We start from the raw sequence: 18444 nt of genomic DNA, 5'->3' as shown, positions 1-18444 counted from the left end.
TTCCTGCTGAACCTTGGTGGCTGAACCTGGAGGAAATCTTTGACTGTTTGTACTGATTTAGCCTTTTCCTCAATTGATTTCAACACATCGTGTGCATTAGCACCAAATAGCTTGTGTTATTCCAGAGGTGCATCTAGAAGCTTTACTTTAACATGATCTGGCAATGCCTGTTCTTTCAACCAAGCATGTCTACGTATTACAGCCCCTGTCATAGCTGCCCTACATGAAGCTTCCAATGCATCATAACCACACTGAAGAAAATGATTACTAACCTGCTGAGTATTATGAACCAAATCCTGTAAGGCCTTTCTATCTAAAGGCTCAGGAGAGGCTAACTTTTTCTGCAAATCATCCAACAAGAAATCCTGATACTGAAACATGTGAAAAAGACAGTTAAGTGCCCTCATGGCAAGGATGGTTGAGGTATAAACTTTTTTGCCCCACCTCTCCAGGGACCTAGATTCCCTGTCTGCGGGCAAAGGATTTTTGGCCGTGGAAGTGGCCACTCCTTTGGGCCCCTGGGAAATAGTTTCTAGATCAACAGAGTGGGCCTTAAAGAGATGTTTATGAGTTTCAGGAACCCTGTAATATCTGTCTGGCTTGACAGGAGCAGGAGGGAGAAGCACTGGAGTCTGAGTACACATCATCCAATACATCTAACACTGGTGGAATAGCTAAAGGCCTGTGCTGGGGTAACTTAAGGAAGGTACGAAGCCTTTTCCTGGAGTCGGAGAAATCCTGGCCCTGCCACTGAAAATGCTTTCTCATGGAGTGGAGAACTTCCCCGAAAGAAATATCCTCAGGAGGAGAGGCAGAGGGAATGGATTCTTCAGCATCAGAATCCTCGTAGGCCTGGAAGGATTCTTCCTGGGAATCTGAATGGCCTGAGTCACCAGAGGCTTCATCTGAGGAAAGGGTATCTATCTGCTCAACCCTAGGCCTTTTGTCTGCAGGCGGCTGAGAACCTCTGTCTGGATGAGCCTGAGAGCCTCTGATGAATGAAATTAGATCTGCAGCTAAAGTCATGATCTGTTTATCAGAAGTGGGGCCCTGGGAAAAAGATTTAGGAGGGTGAGACTTAGTCTGGCTGGCAGCCTTAGCACGTGTGCAGGCCTTGATGGACATAGACACCGGAGGCCTAGCTGCCCCACGTGCTGGAGTAACTTTGTCCACCGGTATGGTGTCAGGCAAATCTTGGGCTTCGGTTTCAGGAGGAAAATCAATAACCGGCACCGGGGTAGCCTCCGGGACCGAAGTGTGCGGTAAAGCGGTGTCATCGGTCTGGGGCAGTTGAATTACCACCTCCGAAGAGACCGATGCACTCGCGGTAGGTTTTGGCGTGGTGTCGGTGGAAGTCATGGGCCGAGAATGTCGGTCCCGGTCCTTCCGTTTTTTGGAAATATGTGCTGTCGGTTGTTCCGACGGCATGATATAGGAGTAACTTTCCCCAAAAAAGTCTTCAGCAAATTCTGCCTGGCGCCTGAGTGTGCGCTTATTGAAGCAAGCACAGGCAGCACAGGCCGAGACGTCGTGGTCTGGGCCAAGGCAGGGAAGGCAGTAAGAATGGAAATCCTTATGAGGTATTTGTTTACCACAAGACAAACAATTATTAACTTTTGCAGTTTTTTCTGACATCGGCTGAGGCAAGAAAAGGTTCCCCAACGGGGTACTTAGCTTTTTGATGACTTCGGTATCTGAAAACACAGGTGCTGGCCGACCGGCACTTGCGAACTGCTTCTGCTTCGGGCTCCGCGCGGCAAGAAAGACTGAGGAAGATGGCGTCGGCTGATGCTTTTATACCCCAGCCGCTCTGACGTCGGGGAAGAGGCAACATCAGCCGACGCCGGACCCGGACTTTGGAATCCGGCCGACCGAAGGGCTGCCTGAGGCAGGACAACCCATATGTCAGGACTGCAGTTGCATTCTTGAAGGACATCTGCATACTTGAAAAGTTTGAGTTAGTCGTCTTCTGTGTTACAAAATATTTCAATTTATTTATTTTACATTTGTTGACTGGGAGTGTCCAGCTGAGCTATTGCCCTTTTTCAGTGGAAGCCTGGGGAGAAAAGCTCTTCTTCTTTCGGCTTTTTCCCGGTTAGGGGTCGCCACAGCGGAGCAACTGTCCGCTCATGATTGGCAGTGGAGTTTTACAGTGTCGAGTTGCCAGCCCGGCGCCCGACCTTTCACAGAAGGCACACACATTCACACACTCACACCTAGGGCCACTTTCATGCAATAAAAATAGCAATACAGATTGTTGTGTCTTTTGGCTTTTCCCAGTTAGGGGTCGCCACAGCGGAACTCCGGTCTGCTAATGATTGGTAGTTGATTTTTACATGCCGAGTTACCAGCCCTGATGCACAACCTTCAACGAAGGTACGCCCATTCACGCATGTCTCCACGCAGAAGACGCTCTAGCTGAGAATCGAACCGGACAGCGTCTTACTGTGAGGCGACAATGCTACCGCAGCACCACCACCGCGGTTTGCAATACAGATACATTTCAATAAAAATAGCAATAGAGAATTGTGGTAGTTAAAATACGTAAGCTACATACATGTATATTGTTGACAGATAAAACAGTACTCTAAACAAAATGTGGAGAATGTTAAAAAAGTAGAGTAAGTTGTATGTTTTGGTTTAAAAAGAGAGTTGAGTAGATATAAGGTTTTGTATGCAGAGTAGCAGAAACTTAAAAAGTTACATAAGAATTTCAGGGAGCAGAATACAGAAGCAGCTTTGGAGGAAGCATAGGATGAAGTAGTTATTCACAAGTTTTAGTAAGTTAGTTTGACTGTGCTATAAAAGGTAGGTAATAATCAGGAAGGGTGAGTACAATGGCAGGACCAGTGTTTTTTAAAGTGGTCTTTGGTTGCTAGTTTAAATTGTTTGGGGTACAGTAATTTTGCTCAGTATATAGTGTGTAGCTGTTATTGTTAAACGCACATTGCTATAACTTCTCGTTCACTATTTTAATCAATATTATCATGTTACCTGTTTTTTGCCAGGTCAAGACGAAAAAGAAACTGAATTCACTCTACTACCAATGTCACTCTTTCTTATGAGCCATTGCAAACTCCTAGAGTGACCCAATGGAGAGTCACTGCTATCCATGGAGTTTACAAGGCAAAGGGACAAATGGAGGTAGCTTGTCAGGACTTTCTTCCTTATTATACGTGCACACACAATACTATCAAATAAATAAATAAACTCTATGAAGATGCAAACATATTGCACAACTCCTTACCTTCTTGATGAGTCCTTTATGGATGGTTACAATGTTATTAATAAGATACAATACAGCTGTTAGGAATGGAAAGGGAGACTTTGACCCCAACAGACTATTATTTGGCTTTTCTCCTTCACAGCTAAGATCAACAAGGCTGGAAACGGACTCTGGTCCTGGGCAACAGGAATTTGGGTTACAGACAGCAGAGCATGACCTACAACAGATAAACCACAACTGCAAATGAGAAGAGGAAATGGGACCATTATCTTGTGTACTTAGAACAATATGCATATAACAAATGACAGTGGGATTAAGAATCCAAAAATCGGAAAAGTTTCAAAAGAGTAATGTTGAAAAAAAAGAAAAAGGCTATATGACAAAGAAATAAAGCACATACAAATATGTGAAAAAGCATCCTTTCTTAAGCACTTAAACTGTATACACATATAAACGACCAGAATGACTCAAGTATACTAGGTTTTAAATCATCAATTAAAATTTACAAATGTTTAACCTCTTATATGGTGTCTGGCATGGAAAATCACTGCAAATGCAGTTTTTACTAGTACACTGGCAGTGATGTGATGTTTGTACTTTTTTTTTTTCTTCCATGACTGTGTGACCATGGAGTTATGTTTAAATAAAGTGGTGTGAGAGAAGTCCAGGTCCCTCCATTGAGAATGCATAAGAGCTTCTCCCCCTTGCAAAAGATACTTTTTATTATTTTTTTCATTTTGTTGAAGCTTTGATTTTTTTTTTTCTGGTCAGGTCTGGGTAAAGCTTCAATCAGCTAGAACTCAGTGTCATGTACCAGCAGTATAATGTGTGTTAAGATCTGTAGTACTTGTGATACAAATTATACACACTATAAGTCAGCAAAGCAACTGTGCAAACTGTTACGACTACCTAAGTATCCGAGAGCTTTCCTTATGAACAAGAACAAAAAACATCCAAAGTGGGAAAAACCGAGGAAAACATTGCAAACTTCACTTTCAGGGAGGTCTAACTGGGGGGAAAACTATTTTCAGTGCAGACTGCAAGAGAAAACCTCTAGCAAAGGAAATATTCAACAAGATCAAAGAAACAAAGTATAATGCAGACTGTACACCCAACTGGAGCACATATGCATTAAAAATGTACTCTAATATGCAACTTCTACCATAGTGTGAGCACAATCTTTTACTCTCATTCTCCCTTCCACTGGGCAAAAAATTATTAAAGATTGCTCTGTAGGTATTTCAGAATTGAAAAGTACACACAAAAATGTACAAGAGTTTATGAAGCAGAAAAAAATTAATAAAAACGAGTAGTGAAGAACAGCAGTGTGAAAGCTTGGCTGAACTGGCTTATTACTGTGCTGATGTTGGTGACTTGCATGAGGAGGAACGGGAGATCTCTTCAATAACTATGTTTCTGAACGTGCAATTCACGAAAACTACCCTACAAGCTTATACAATACAGACTAAAGAAAAAATTCAAGAGATGGGCATAGTCCTTAATGAATATTATAATCCACTTCGACATCTGACAGAAGAATGTCCACATGGTCCTTAATGAATATTACAAATCTGCTTCGACATCTGACAATAGAATGTCTGCATGATCCTTAATAAATATTATAATCCACTTCGACATCTGACAGAAGACTATCTGCAATAGAGGAATGTCAGGTGTTTGAAGCCCATGTGGAAGCACAAGAAGCCTGCTAAGATTACATAAATGTGCAATTAAAAGAAGGTGGTCTGCAACATCAAAATATCAGAAAACATGCAGTACTGCAACAGCAAGAAGGTGCTGCCAGAATTTAATTTATCCAAGAGGTGCTCTCTGAGCAGACTGACCTGAGTTTATAAGAAATAAAATAGAGAGAGCACACTGGACACCATGGAATCCAGAAAGGAGAAGAGTGCTGAGACCCATTATAGTAAGCTTCAAAATATATGCACTCAAAGAAAAGCTTTTATCTTCCGTATGAAAACCAGACAAAAAAATTAATATGGCTAGATAAGCTATTCTATAGTCTTAATCCCATCTTTGATTTAACACTGTTCATTAAACAAAAAAAAAACAGTTAATACACAGATTAACTATTTACAGCCTAATTTGAGATCAACAATTAATTAGTGACCATTTTACTTTATTTATACTCAACTACAAGTCTTAACAACTGGACCAGTAATATCTTACTTTGCACTAGAGTCTACTTTATTAAATAAACATAGATCTTCGGTACATTGTTCCATGGCAACATCCTAGTCAGCCTCAAATTCCAGTACAGCATCCTATATAGCCCATTTTCTTACAATGAAGTTCTGTTTCTGATCTCTAGTAGTTTTCACTTTACCTCTTTTACTAATGGTTTGTCTCTGTTTTTCCATTTTTAGTTATAGTTTTCTTCGCCATTATCAACACTAAAAACATTAAATATGTCACTTCCTCAGTACTTATCATTTTTACACCAGCTCAACAAAAACATTGCTAAAATGAGGTAAAATTCTCTTCCAAATACAAACATATTATTCAAGGCACTTTTGTAATGAAACAACCTCTTACATTCCAAAATTTATGCTCAATAAAGACCTCTTTCTGAACCATCGCATTACTGGGATATGCTTTTTGTCTGCTGGAACATTTTTTCATGTGTCATAGGGGTACAGAAATTTTTGTGGAAACATGTCCATGTAAAAATCCTTATTTAGTTGCATATGTAGGATTACAACATATTTCCTTCCATCGGAATCTGAAATATCTTTATTTAATCATTCTCTTCATGCTCCTTTTATCTTTGTACTGTATTGTCTTCTGAAATCTAATATTGCTTTATATGCTATATGAATTACTCCTTTCCAATCTGCCATTTCTGTTATAGCCTCGGTTATAAAATCTATTTGTGGTTTAACAAAAGTACTTTCTAAACTCTGCATATGTTCCTGAAACTCTAGTATTAAATCTGTATGTACTACTTGATTTTAGTTCAATAATCGCAAAATCTGTCTAGCTTCATCATATTCAATAACCTCAACTCTTTTATCATCTGCTTCCAAAATCCCAGTTCTTTGTTTTTACTTCTCCAAATGTCTGCGACATTCTCCCGTGTCTTGTTTACTACTGTATATTGGTATTACTCTATTTTCCCTGTGTCTAACCTCCTTTAACATGCTGACTTGTTTAATACATATATATATATATACACACACACGTTAAACTGTACAAAATGTTCTTTATATTCATTTCCTAGATCTGCCCAAATGCCTACATGAGATTGCATTGCTACCTTGTTGAGCTGTATACCTACCATGTGCTTCCATTTGGGCATACGGTGCATATCCTGAATCAAATATATTAATCTAAATTGTGTGGGCTTACAGTATGCCTTAAAATCTAGAGGCCCCAAACCACCCTATTTCTTTGCCAGTATTTTTTTTCTACTGCACTATTTCCATTTTTGTTATCCCAAATAAACTCCTTAATTTTGTTTCTTCATCTTCAGCCATATGTTTTCTCTCAGTTAATACATTATACCTAATCTGCATAAAGAATCACCGGGTCCAAAACACATCTTGATCCCGTATAACCTACTATCAGTGTTCATATATAACAGTTTGAGTACTCTTATTCTACTTATAAATCTTCAGAGTAGTTTAGTCACACATTTCTTTAGCTGGTTCTGCAGCATTCTAATTCAGCCAAATCCCTAAGTATCTCATCCTGTCAGGACACCACAAAAAGTTGGAATTTTGCATCAAGTCATGTGTTGGGCCATAGTTCATTACCAATTAACTTTATTTTTTGTTTCATGTTTTTTGCTACACTACTAAATATTTAAATGCATAAAATATAATTTTTATATCATGTTCTGGATTGATAGCATATAATATTGTATCACCAATGAAAAGGGCTATTTTCTTGATAGTATTTTTCCATGTATATCCTATTATGTCTGATTACATTATTCCCCTGACTCATGGTTCTAAATGTAAAGGAAGGAGAAATGGTGAAACTAGATAACCTTGCCTAATTCCTCTTGTAAGGCTAAACACTTTAGACAGTTCATGACCATAATTCAGGCTAGCTTGAACTCCTCTGTACATAATAAATTTTAATCTTGTCCATGTTTGTGAAAACCCAAATGCCCCAAGGGGATCTCTTCATAAATTCCCAACTCAGTAGGTTAAATACTTTTCAGCATCCAATTTTATTAACATTATCATATTATAACTGTTCAGTCATCCTTTTGAATCATAAATGTTCTGTTAATACTGTCAAATATTTGCCTACCTATTATTCTCAGCAATATCTTTACCATTTTTTGCCAAAACTGCCAAACACATTTAATCATGACTGAGAAATGAAATAGGTCTACATGACTGGATGAACAGTCTCATTCAACACCTTTGGTATAACTTCCACTACTGCTTTTTTCAAGTCAAATGCACATCCTCTCCCAGAAAAATACATTTAAAAAGTACTAGCCAGACTTTTATCTCCTATTCCTTCTTCTTCCACAGTTCTATTGGAATTCCATCACTTCTAGGGGTCTTCCCTCTATTTTGACTTTGCAACATTTTCTTAATTTCAGTTTTCTTGACTTTTTGTCAATACCTCACTTTCTACTTCTGTTACCCAAGAAAGTTGTAATTGTTTGAACTATGTTACCACTTCCTATGTGTTACTTTCAACTGCTACATGTGCTATATCTTATTTATAGTAATAATTTACCATTATAATCATAATTTTTCCTAGGTCCATTTTATCCTGCCAGTCTCATAATTCCTGACTTTAATCATCATCCTTTCAGCCTTAAGTTGCCTCAGACATTGAACCAACAATTTGGTTCCTCTAGGGTTACTATCAACAAAAACTTAACAAAAAATGAGGAGTTTCAGTGCACAACCAAACTAATAAACAGTACTAAGGCACTGAAAATGGAAAAGCCACAACTCTTTTATGGCAATTTCAAAAAACAATCCTTTAATTGTTTCACGGCACACAACCTTTAATAGTTCCACAGTGGTTCGGTAAAGCATTTAATTTTAACTGTGTGCTTTCATTGTGTGTAGTGGAACTATTAAAGGACTGTTTTCTAAAATTACCTTAAAGGAGTTGTGGCTCTTCCATTTTCAATGCCTTCGTACTGTTTATCAACGAATAATTGTTTTAAAGCAAATGCTCTATGTTCATTATAAATATATCTTTTCCACAGGTATTCTACAGTCTTTATATTTCTTTTCAACTTGTTGTGCTCTACTGCTTATTTACTACTGCAAATTCCTTATTTATTTAACCCATCTAGAGATCTACTGTGACTGTTATTCCATATCACATTTTCTTTCAGTGTGACCACAATTCTTATCTTCAGACTAAAATTATCGCAGTTCTTAGCAAGGTCTGTACATTTCAGTTAAAATTTGAGCTATTTTTTTCCAGACAAAAGAGTGGAAATTGCCAGTGCATATCACGATATACTTTTACTTGCCTACAAAACTTAATATTTATAGCGGCATGCACTTACACAATCACAGTATGTGTTTTCATGGTTCGGAACATGCTACAATATTTTTTCAAAAGGTAACATCTACCTAATCTTGCCCAGGAACCATACTTACTGAAAAATGTTTATATTTCATTTCTTTTTGTCTTGCATTCATTACATCGATAAGCTTAAATACATGCATATATTTCTCTAAATATCTTCATTCAGCCAATATATGTGGTATCTTGGCCTTCCAGAGACAACTTCTTATTTCTGATAATGTTCCAGTTTCCTGCTGTTATCGTACATCCTTGATGAAAGGATGTAACTTATCCCACAACATCCTTTATATCGTATCTCGCTACTTTTGGTGGAATATATATGTACTGCAGCCACTACAAGTCTTAAACCCTCCCAACAAATTCTGGACACAAAAATCTTCCCTGCCTGCCTTCATCTCTTAATCTTCATTCCTATACACTTTTAATTAACATTAAGACCCCTTTCTTTCAATCTCCTTCTATTCCAGCAGAGTATTTTTTCGCATTGCACTCTTTCCCTTTTGTTATGCTAATCAAATTTCTTCATTTACTTTTTTTATATATCTTCATCTATATGTGGTCCCTTGGTTGATACATATATACCTGGCCTTCATAAATAACCTGTCTGTCATTCATGTATTACTCAGTATTTATTGTTATAACCTTTTAAATTAATACTAAGATCCTTTTCTCTCACTATCCTTTTATTCCAGCAGAGTATTATTTTTTCCCCATTACATTCTTCCCCTTTGGTATGCTAAATAAAATCCTTGATTTTCCTTTTTTTATTCATCTATATGTGGCCCCTTGGTTGAGATATATACGCCTGACCTAAATAAATAACCTGTCTGTCCTTCATATATTACTCCGTATTTATTCCTATATTCTTTTTAATATTAAGACCTTTTTTCACTCTCCTTCTTTTCCAACAAATAAATTCTGCTTGACACATTTTTAAATAAATATTTTCTATGATTCAGCTAAGTTTCTTTAACTTTACTACTTGTGCACTGCTATTGTGTTATATCTTATAGCATGCTTTAAAATCTGGAGGTCCCAAACCACCTTGTTTCTTTGCCAGTATTAATCCCCCCCCCACTGCATTATTTCCATTTTTGTTATCCCACTAAATTCCTTAATTTTGTTTTTTCATCTTCATCCAAATGTTATGCCTCAGTTAATACATTATACCCGATCTACATATATTATATACACAATCCACGGTGGTGGTGCTGCGGTAGCGTTGTCGCCTCACAGCAAGACGTTGTCCCATTCGATTCTCAGCTAGAGCGTCTACTGTGGAGACATGTGCGAATGGGCGTACCTTCGTTGAAGGTTGTGCGTTAGGGCCGGCAACTCAGCATGTAAAAATCAACTGCCAATCATTAGCAGACCGGAGTTCCGCTGTGGCGACCCCTAACCGGGAAAAGCCGAAAGACACAACAAAATATATTATATAAACAGAGGTCAAATACCTTCCATTGTTTTTTCTTATCAACAAACCCATTTCTATTTGAATAAACCAAATTTGTAGTAGTAAATATTATACTTCATTACACTTAACTTGTATTCTTTGTCCATTTGTTATAAACTGGTCCATCATAGACTGTCTTTTATCATTTTTTGTGTCCCTTTATATATTTTTCTGTAGTACTATCTGAAACACTATCTCTTTTTAAAAAACACAATTCTGAGACACTGGGGTTTTGATCATAAAGGAGCTAATACTCCAGCAGCTTTGGAATTTGTTTATTTAAATCTGTTTACTGGGGTAGAACACCGATCAAAGAATGAACAATTACAGGCTGAGCACAAGTTACATTATAACATAAAAGAACAATTAGTGATTTACATGTATAAGCCAGCAAATAAAATGTGATAAAGGATCTGTACATAGAAGATCTAAAAACCAAATATATATCCAGTTATATAAGTGAAACAGAAAAGGGTGAACAGAGTTAAAGCAGGAGGAGTAGAAGTGGTGGAAATATGGGCAGTAGTAGCTTCATTAAGAAAACTAATAAAAAGCAGTAAAATAAAAGACAGGGTAGATTATGAGTAGTGGATTCAGACCAGTAACTGTGTGGAAAGCTGAAATCACAGTTTAGGATGAGCAAATACAGAACAATATAATCTAATAATATAATATAATCTAGACATATTGTGTGATAAATATTGTCATGGACTGTGAATGGCGAAGCCAGTTAAAAAGCACAGAATCTTTCTGATGGTGAAAAAATTGTAATCCAGTAGTGATAACATTTCAGGAAACTCATTTAGGCTATGTGGAATATGCTAAACTGCAAAGAGCAACATATGTTCTTGGTGCAGCAACCTCTTATCTGGGAAAGAAAGGCAGTGATAATTCTAACTTTTACATTTTTTCAGTTTCAGAGAAAAGAGATACTGAGTGATGAAAAGTTAGATGTGCAGCTATAAAGGGGTGATAACACATCGAGAGACTGGTCCTAGTAGTTATTTCTCTACTGCAAGAGTAAAGGTAGGAAAAATGAGATATATTTTGGCAGCAATTCTAGTTTTTGCTGAACAGACAGTAATGATCACGGAAGGATGGAACATAACAATGGAATTAGATGAAGTACCATGAAGGTCGAGAAGGAGGTTAACAGCACAAGGAAAATTTATCAACTAATATGTGAAAGGGATATCCAATATGGGAAAGTTGCAAAAAGGATTGTGGGGACCAGGTACACTTTAGAATAGACAAGCTGTTATACATAAGGAAAAATAAATATTTGCTGGAAGATATTATTATTCAGATCATATGTAAGTATAAATAAGAGGAACAATCAAAATGCCCCTAAATAAACTCTGGAGATTTCCTATATATTTAATGAGAAATTCAAAATTCTGAGCTTGGTTGGTTAACTTGATGAGGTATACCTGAGGTATACCAGTAAATACTTGAAGGCAGTAACACTGCAAAAATGGGATAGTTGCAAAATGGTTATCAGAAAATGTATTACTAAGCATCCAAGTGAAGTTAAAAAGCAAGAAAAACATAAATATCAACATAGAATTGAGACATTTGCAGCAGCAACTTAAGAAATACACAATGACATAAAAATGCAAAATCAGATAGTTAAAAGTGAAGTTGCAAAATTATATAGATCAGAAATTGATTTTTCAGAAACATACAATATGAACAAGTTTCACTGCATATGCATCTAACATCTTGAAATCACTGGCTGTCAGTATCGTACAACAAAATCTAGAGAAGTCGATACATAAGTTAAGGGACACACGAAAAGGAAATTGGCAGAAGACACCTTTAGGAATTATCAAGACATTTCAAGAGTAGCATACTAAGTTATATGCACCTTTAGTGAGTTTAGATGGTCAACCGCAATTGCTGAGGGAGCATCTAGATGTATTAGAACAATGCAGAATAGCAGAGACAGCAAAATGCAAAAACTGATGAAAGAAATTATGAAAAAAAGAGCTGAAGAAGGCCATTAAAAGCAAGAAAAAGAGAAAACATCAGGGCTAGATGGCTTGCCTGTAGAAGTCTGGAGTTCAATGAGACGTAGACTAGAAGATGTTTTGTTAGACCTTATGAATCAAAGGAACTAAAGTTCCAGTAACTTGGAAACAGGCTATAATAGCAATGATTTTGAAGAAAGAGAAACATCTGTCATTCCCCTGATCTCATATCAAACAACTTCAATTCTCAAACATGATTATAAGATGTTTATGAGGACTTTGGTGATGACAGTGGCATGAATCTTGCCACAGTTAATACAAAGACATTGATGTGGGTTTGTACCAGACTGAGGTACATTTGACAATAATTTGAGAACTATGAAAGAAGCTTGTGATAATAAAAAAAAAAGTAATGAGTTTAAGTTTGGATGTTGAAAAAACTTTTGATAGATTATTTGTTTATGGTATTAAGGATGTTTGGATTCACAAAGCAATTTACTGCTCTCCTTAGGAAGACGAACAAAGGATCTCTAGCTGCTCTGAAGGTGATGGCAGGATTATTTTCTACCTGTAAACTACACAGCGGGATGAGACTGGGATGACCATTGTCCCCTTTGTTATTTGCACTATCCCTAATTTCTTGAGACAGTGTCTCAAGATATTCTCCAATGAAAGGATGTCAGTGGGGTAAAAGAAAACAGAAATTATCCCTATTTGTGGGTGACATACAGATAATATTAACCAATCCAGTTACACATTTTCCCTGAATGTTTAGAATTTTAAAACATTTTGGAAGTATGTCAGGGTACAGTATCAATATAGATAAAACAAAAGCAGCATTGGAGCATCTAAAATGTGGACGACATCTTAAAGATGAATTTCCATGTTTGGGAGCTGAGGAAAATTGAAATATTTGGGTATCTGGATAGGGCATGCAGTGAAAAACAAATCAGTACAACTAATCAATGAGGAAGCTTTTGCTCTAATTATAGTGTTTTCAAAAATGGAAGTTGCCATATGTCACACAAACTCTCCCAATGTAAAACGCAGGGCATAAAGGTGACATACAGATGCACTCACTCAGTACAAGAAAAGACTCAAGAGGAAAATAATACCCCTTGTATGGATCATGTGTATCCAGAAAGTGAAAAAGGAGAAGAGCCCCTCAGGCAGCAGGGCAAGAAAGAAGAGGCTAGAGCAGAAGGGACAGGAGGAAAGGAGTGAATACTGCAACAGTGAAGAGAAGGACCTCTACTGTTGTGCTAACATTTTATACAACTGTACTACATCCTTCCATATCACTGTTGCAGTTGTTGTGTCTTTCGGCTTTTCCCGGTTAGGGGTCGCCACAGCGGATCTCCGGTCCACTAAGGATTGGCAGTAGATTTTTACGTGCTGGCTTGCCGGGCCTAACGCACAACCTTCAATGAAGGAACGCACATTCACGCATGTCGCCACATAGAACACGCTCTATCTGAGAATCGAACGGGCAACGTCTAACTGTAAGGCGACAACGCTACCGCAGCACCACCACCGCAGTCCATATCACTGCTGCAGTATTCTTTACTAAAGGGAGAGTACAAGAGCTCAAGTAAAAGCCTCAGAGGAGGAAAGCACAGCAGTTCCCTCTACAAACCCATGGAAGACAGCCCTGGAAAAGCCTGCCCTGGCCCTGGAAATAACATCCAACTTGTAATGCTTAGTGAAAGTATGAAAAGAGGACTAAGTAGCAGCCTCCAGGATGGAACTGGTATCCAGACCCTTGAATAAAGCACCAGAGGAGGCAACTGCCTAAGAAGAATGAGCCTTTACTGATGAGAAAAAAATATTTACCATGGAAAGAATAATATAAAGAAATGGCCTTAGAAATCCAGGAAGAGATGGTTTGCTTAGAAACAGCCAAACCCAAAGACCTGGGATGAAAGAAAACAAAAAGCTGCTCAGATCTGCAAATAACTTTAGTTTTATTCAAATAAAACCTGAGCTATGCAAATCCAAGGTGTGAAGAACCTTCTCACTGGCAGACAGTGGAGAAGGAAAAAGGAAGGCAGATGAACAGACTGATTAAGGGACAACTCACTTACTACCTAGCATGAAAAAACACCCTGTCTCTGTGAAAAAAATAAGAAAGGAGGAACATTCATGAGAGCCTGAAGTTCAGACACTGTCTTACTTGATGTCAGGGCCAAAAGAAGAACAGTGTTCCAGGTATGGCAAGAAAGGGGAATAAGATGTCTAGAGATTGATAGTGTTGGAGCCACAATGGCTTGTGGTATGACTGTAGCTTTCTTATGTGGGTCCTGGTCACAGAAAGTATAGGAATGGTGGAAGCCATGAACTTGAGGACCCTGAGAAAGTCCCTGGCTGTGACTGAAGTCAGAGGAAGAAGTGACTGGAAAAAAGCAGTAAGAGAAAGGGCCTAGGGGGCAGGCAGAGGTGCCAATATAAGGAAAATCTGAAGCCTGGAACTAAGGAAAATATGATCCTGAGAAGATGTCAAGAGCTAGTTTTTGGAAGTTCATGGTGAACCCCAGACTCTGCAACAGGAAAACAGTAAACTGGAGATCCTGATGCAGAGTAACAAGGGAAGAAGCTTGAATGAACAGATCGTCCAGATAGGGAAAGATCTGAATTCCTCTCATCCTGCAGAAAGCAATGACAGGAGTGAGGCATTTGGCAAATACCCTTGGGGCAGTAGGGAGACCAAAGCAGATAACAGAAAATGCAAGGAAGAAACACAGAAAAGTGAAAACTTCCTGAAAAGGGGATGGATAGGGATTTGGAGGTAGGCATTCTTGAGATTCAAAGAGAACAGAAAGGTCTGGGGTTGAAGGAGAAAAAGAGTCTGAAAAGGCAACACTGGAAAGAAAGGAATCTTGAGAAAGTTGTTGAGCTGGGAAAGGTCCAGAATTGGTCTCCAAGTGTCCTCCTTTCTGGGAACCAAAAACATTCTGGAAAAAAAACATCCCTCCCTACCTGGGCAGCAGGTATAGCTTGAAAGGTGACCTGGACCAAAAACTGAATGGAGAACCCTCAAAGAAAAGGCCAAGTTGTTCCCGTGGAAGTTGAGGTAGCCTAAAAAGTGAAGAAGGGGCTTCCAAGCAATAAAATATTCCTGGCGGATAATGGACACTGCCCAAGAGTCTAAGTCTGTTGAGATCTTTAACGAATTTGGAAGTGCAAGGGAAAGATCATCCTGATCCTCATCAGTGGATTTCAGTTCCCTGGGTCTTTTAAGAGAAGTGGAAGACCAGGGAGGGGCAGGCACAAACACCCCTTGAAGAAGTTTTAAAGTCATTAAAGCATTAAACAACCCCCGAGTAAAATCTTGCCAATCACAATGGGGATCCTTAGCAACAGGGGAAATATGCTTGGGTTTTCTGTTACTTTTTCTGAGGGATACCTGCACGAAACACCCTTGGAGGGTCAGACTTTTGGTGACACTCAATAAGAGTACTAGGGATCTTCTCTCTAAGATCTGTGGAACCCCCCTCGGTCCCTCAAATATAATCAGTCAAGGCTCTCCCTCAACATCCTGAGCAGATGTTTGTAAAGCCTTTTTCTTGTCCAACGAATGACTCAGGATGAAAAGACTCCACTATAGCACCCTGAGCCAACAACTTAAAACATTGTTTTTCAAGGTAAATAAATAAAGAGGAGAGACAACTGCATAGAGTCTTGGGGACAAAAGCCTGGTACACGGAATACTAAGTATAGTCATGGGAAGCACCCAAACAGAACAGACACTGGTTGTGGCAGTCTTTATGGGGAATCTGCCTCCTACACTGACATTTTCCCTTTCTGGATGACATGAAACCAACTACCACTAAATAAAAAAGAAAGATAAGGAGAAACCCCAGCAGGGCACTTATCTGAAACACGGCTTGGTAACCAGCAGAGCAGAAAGGCTTTCAGACCGATGTTCAATGATGGCATTCAGATTAGCAGTAAAGAAGTTGTGTGTGTGTGCATCTGTACATCATCTTTATGTCATAGGCTTGCGTGGGGAGCATATGTGTGGCGTACAGCACCTATAAGTACTAAAGGCCTTGATATACTGGAAGGATGTTAAGCTACCCTTGACAGGAGGCCCCTTTGGTAAAGATTACTGCAACATTGATATGGAAGGACATCTACAAATAATGAAACTGGCTTGTCCTTGACAGTTTTAAATTTGTACTGGGGGCAGTAATCTTGTCTTTAATGTGTAAACTGTAGATGCAGAATTTTCAACCATATGGAAAGAAATGATAATCCAAAGGATGGTGGGAACTGCATCTTTAGATTAGACAGAAACTCTCTTGGGGAGGACCAATTAAGGGGAGTCTCAGAGCTTAATCAATATGAGAGAGGAGGTGAGCAAGCTTTTTTTTTTTTAAATGGGAACTGACAGCATTTAAAGAGTTATTACTACCAATTGGTTATGGAAGATTATAGACAGAAATACACAATGTACATGGTGGCATTTGGAATACACTGATAATACCAATGAGATATTAGTACCAACTGTTTGAGAAAAATATAACTTAGAATGTTATGCAAAATATTTTATGGGGTTAATTAAAAAGGTAAAATCTCTGGCATGACATAAACAAACCAAGACAATACAATTACATCAGATACAAGGTACTAGAGAGTAGAAAGTATTTAAAAAAGCAAGTAGTTTGGAAAATGCAAAAAGCATTATACAAACTCAAGACTTCATCACAGGACAAAATTAGGAAAGGATGGGAAAGAACTCAAGAGTGCAATTAAGAAAAGAGGACTGGATTTAAAAACTAAACAAACACAGGCATGGAAAATTAGAAAATTTAGTTGTAAGTGCTACCATAAATATTTTATACTCCTGACAGGCTGCTGAGAATTTATCTGGGAGAGGACCCAATTTTTTGGAGGCACAGAAGAGGAGCAGATGCTATCTGGTACACTGTTTTTTATGACTGACTGAAGCTGGTGGGATTTTAGTGAGCATTAAAGAATCCTGTCTCCTAGGTACTGCAAGTAAAAGCTCAGATTACTGCAAAATTATTTATTTTGGATGGCAAGAGGAAAAAGAGCTTACTATGAAGCCCCAGATTCTGTTATCATTACTCATGCTAACTGGGAGAAAATGCACTGCCCTTAACTGGAAAAGGACATCTAAAATCAATATTTCTCTCTCAGAAAAATTACTAAAAGAGTTGAGTGGAGCAGGAAAGACAAATATGAAAAGAAAATAAGAAAAAAACTTTTGCAAAAATACGCACCCTGGTTCAATTGTGAATCACTGAAAAAATAGGGAAAATGACAAAGACCTTGATAGTAAGAGGGTTAAGAGAGAGTTAAACATATCCAAGCTTCCTGAACTACAGTAAATATTGTAAATAATAATTGTTTTGTGTTAAAATGACAGAAAGGTGGATTGTAAGAACAGAAAGAGACTCTAATTGTATTTGCTTGTTATTAAAATCATTTTAAATCGAGTTGCTGGCTACTGAGACTTGTCTGCATACATCAACTGGACATAAGCTGATTTAAGTACATTTTCTGCACTTATTTAAGATTTGAGTGAGTAGATATTGTGTGTCTTGCATTCAGTAAATACTGTGTGTGTCTCTGAATCTCTGCAGTAGTCCCCCCCCCCCCTGTTTCTTGTTGTGGTGTTAATCTTGGGTGGCTTTGGAATTGCCCGCCCCTGTTGTAAATCTCTTTTTGCACACTCCTCCTGGACCCATCTCATTCGCTCACTCAACTGAGTACAGTGAGATCATATTTTAATTTTGGATACTCTTACCAGTCCCAACTCCTCTGCAGTGTACAAAGAGAGCACTTGGGAAGGGCATTCCCCTATAGTATCTTAATCTGCTCTGTTTCCTCCATCTCAAAAAAAAAAAAAAAAAAAAAAAATTTGCACTTCATCTGCCTTACTGTATTTGTGTTTCTTCCTACTTTATTACCTTATTTTGATTTTGCCTCTTTTAACATTTTAAAGTGGAACCTGTGTGTTGAGAGACAGCCTTACAAGACTATCTGCAAATATATAGAGCCAAGTATATTTTTCTGTATTATTCTGTATTATAGGGGTAAATTGTTGCTTAGATATCTGTTGTCTTACTGTTCTGCAAATATACAGAGATCAGTATATATTTTTTTGGTTTTATAATTTGCACTCTGATTCCTCACATCTCTGTTGAAACTTTTCCCCACCCTCCCTGTTCTTGGTCGTAGTTTAAATTTGGTGGCTTTTGCAGTGCCCGCCCCACTGTAGATTTGATCTA

General features: G+C 38.1%; 1 protein-coding gene across 3 annotated transcripts in view; it reads right to left on the bottom strand.

Annotated features, from left to right (window-relative positions):
• RPAP1 (RNA polymerase II associated protein 1) overlaps positions 1 to 18444 on the bottom strand; it is a 2926740-nt gene that overhangs the window by 544115 nt on the left and 2364181 nt on the right. For all 3 annotated transcript variants that reach the window (XM_044073828.1, XM_044073829.1, XM_044073830.1), the window contains one exon: positions 3248 to 3443. In XM_044073828.1, coding sequence (XP_043929763.1) covers positions 3248 to 3443 — 196 coding nt within the window. The remainder of the gene's footprint in view (positions 1 to 3247; positions 3444 to 18444) is intronic.

The sequence above is a fragment of the Protopterus annectens genome, chromosome 6.part0 (genome assembly GCF_019279795.1).
Source record: "Protopterus annectens isolate FY-2018-M chromosome 6.part0, PAN1.0, whole genome shotgun sequence".
In the NCBI taxonomy this organism is placed as follows: Eukaryota; Metazoa; Chordata; order Ceratodontiformes; family Protopteridae; genus Protopterus; species Protopterus annectens.
The sequence above is the reverse complement of the archived record's forward strand: the minus strand, read 5'-3'. Positions and strand labels throughout refer to the sequence as shown.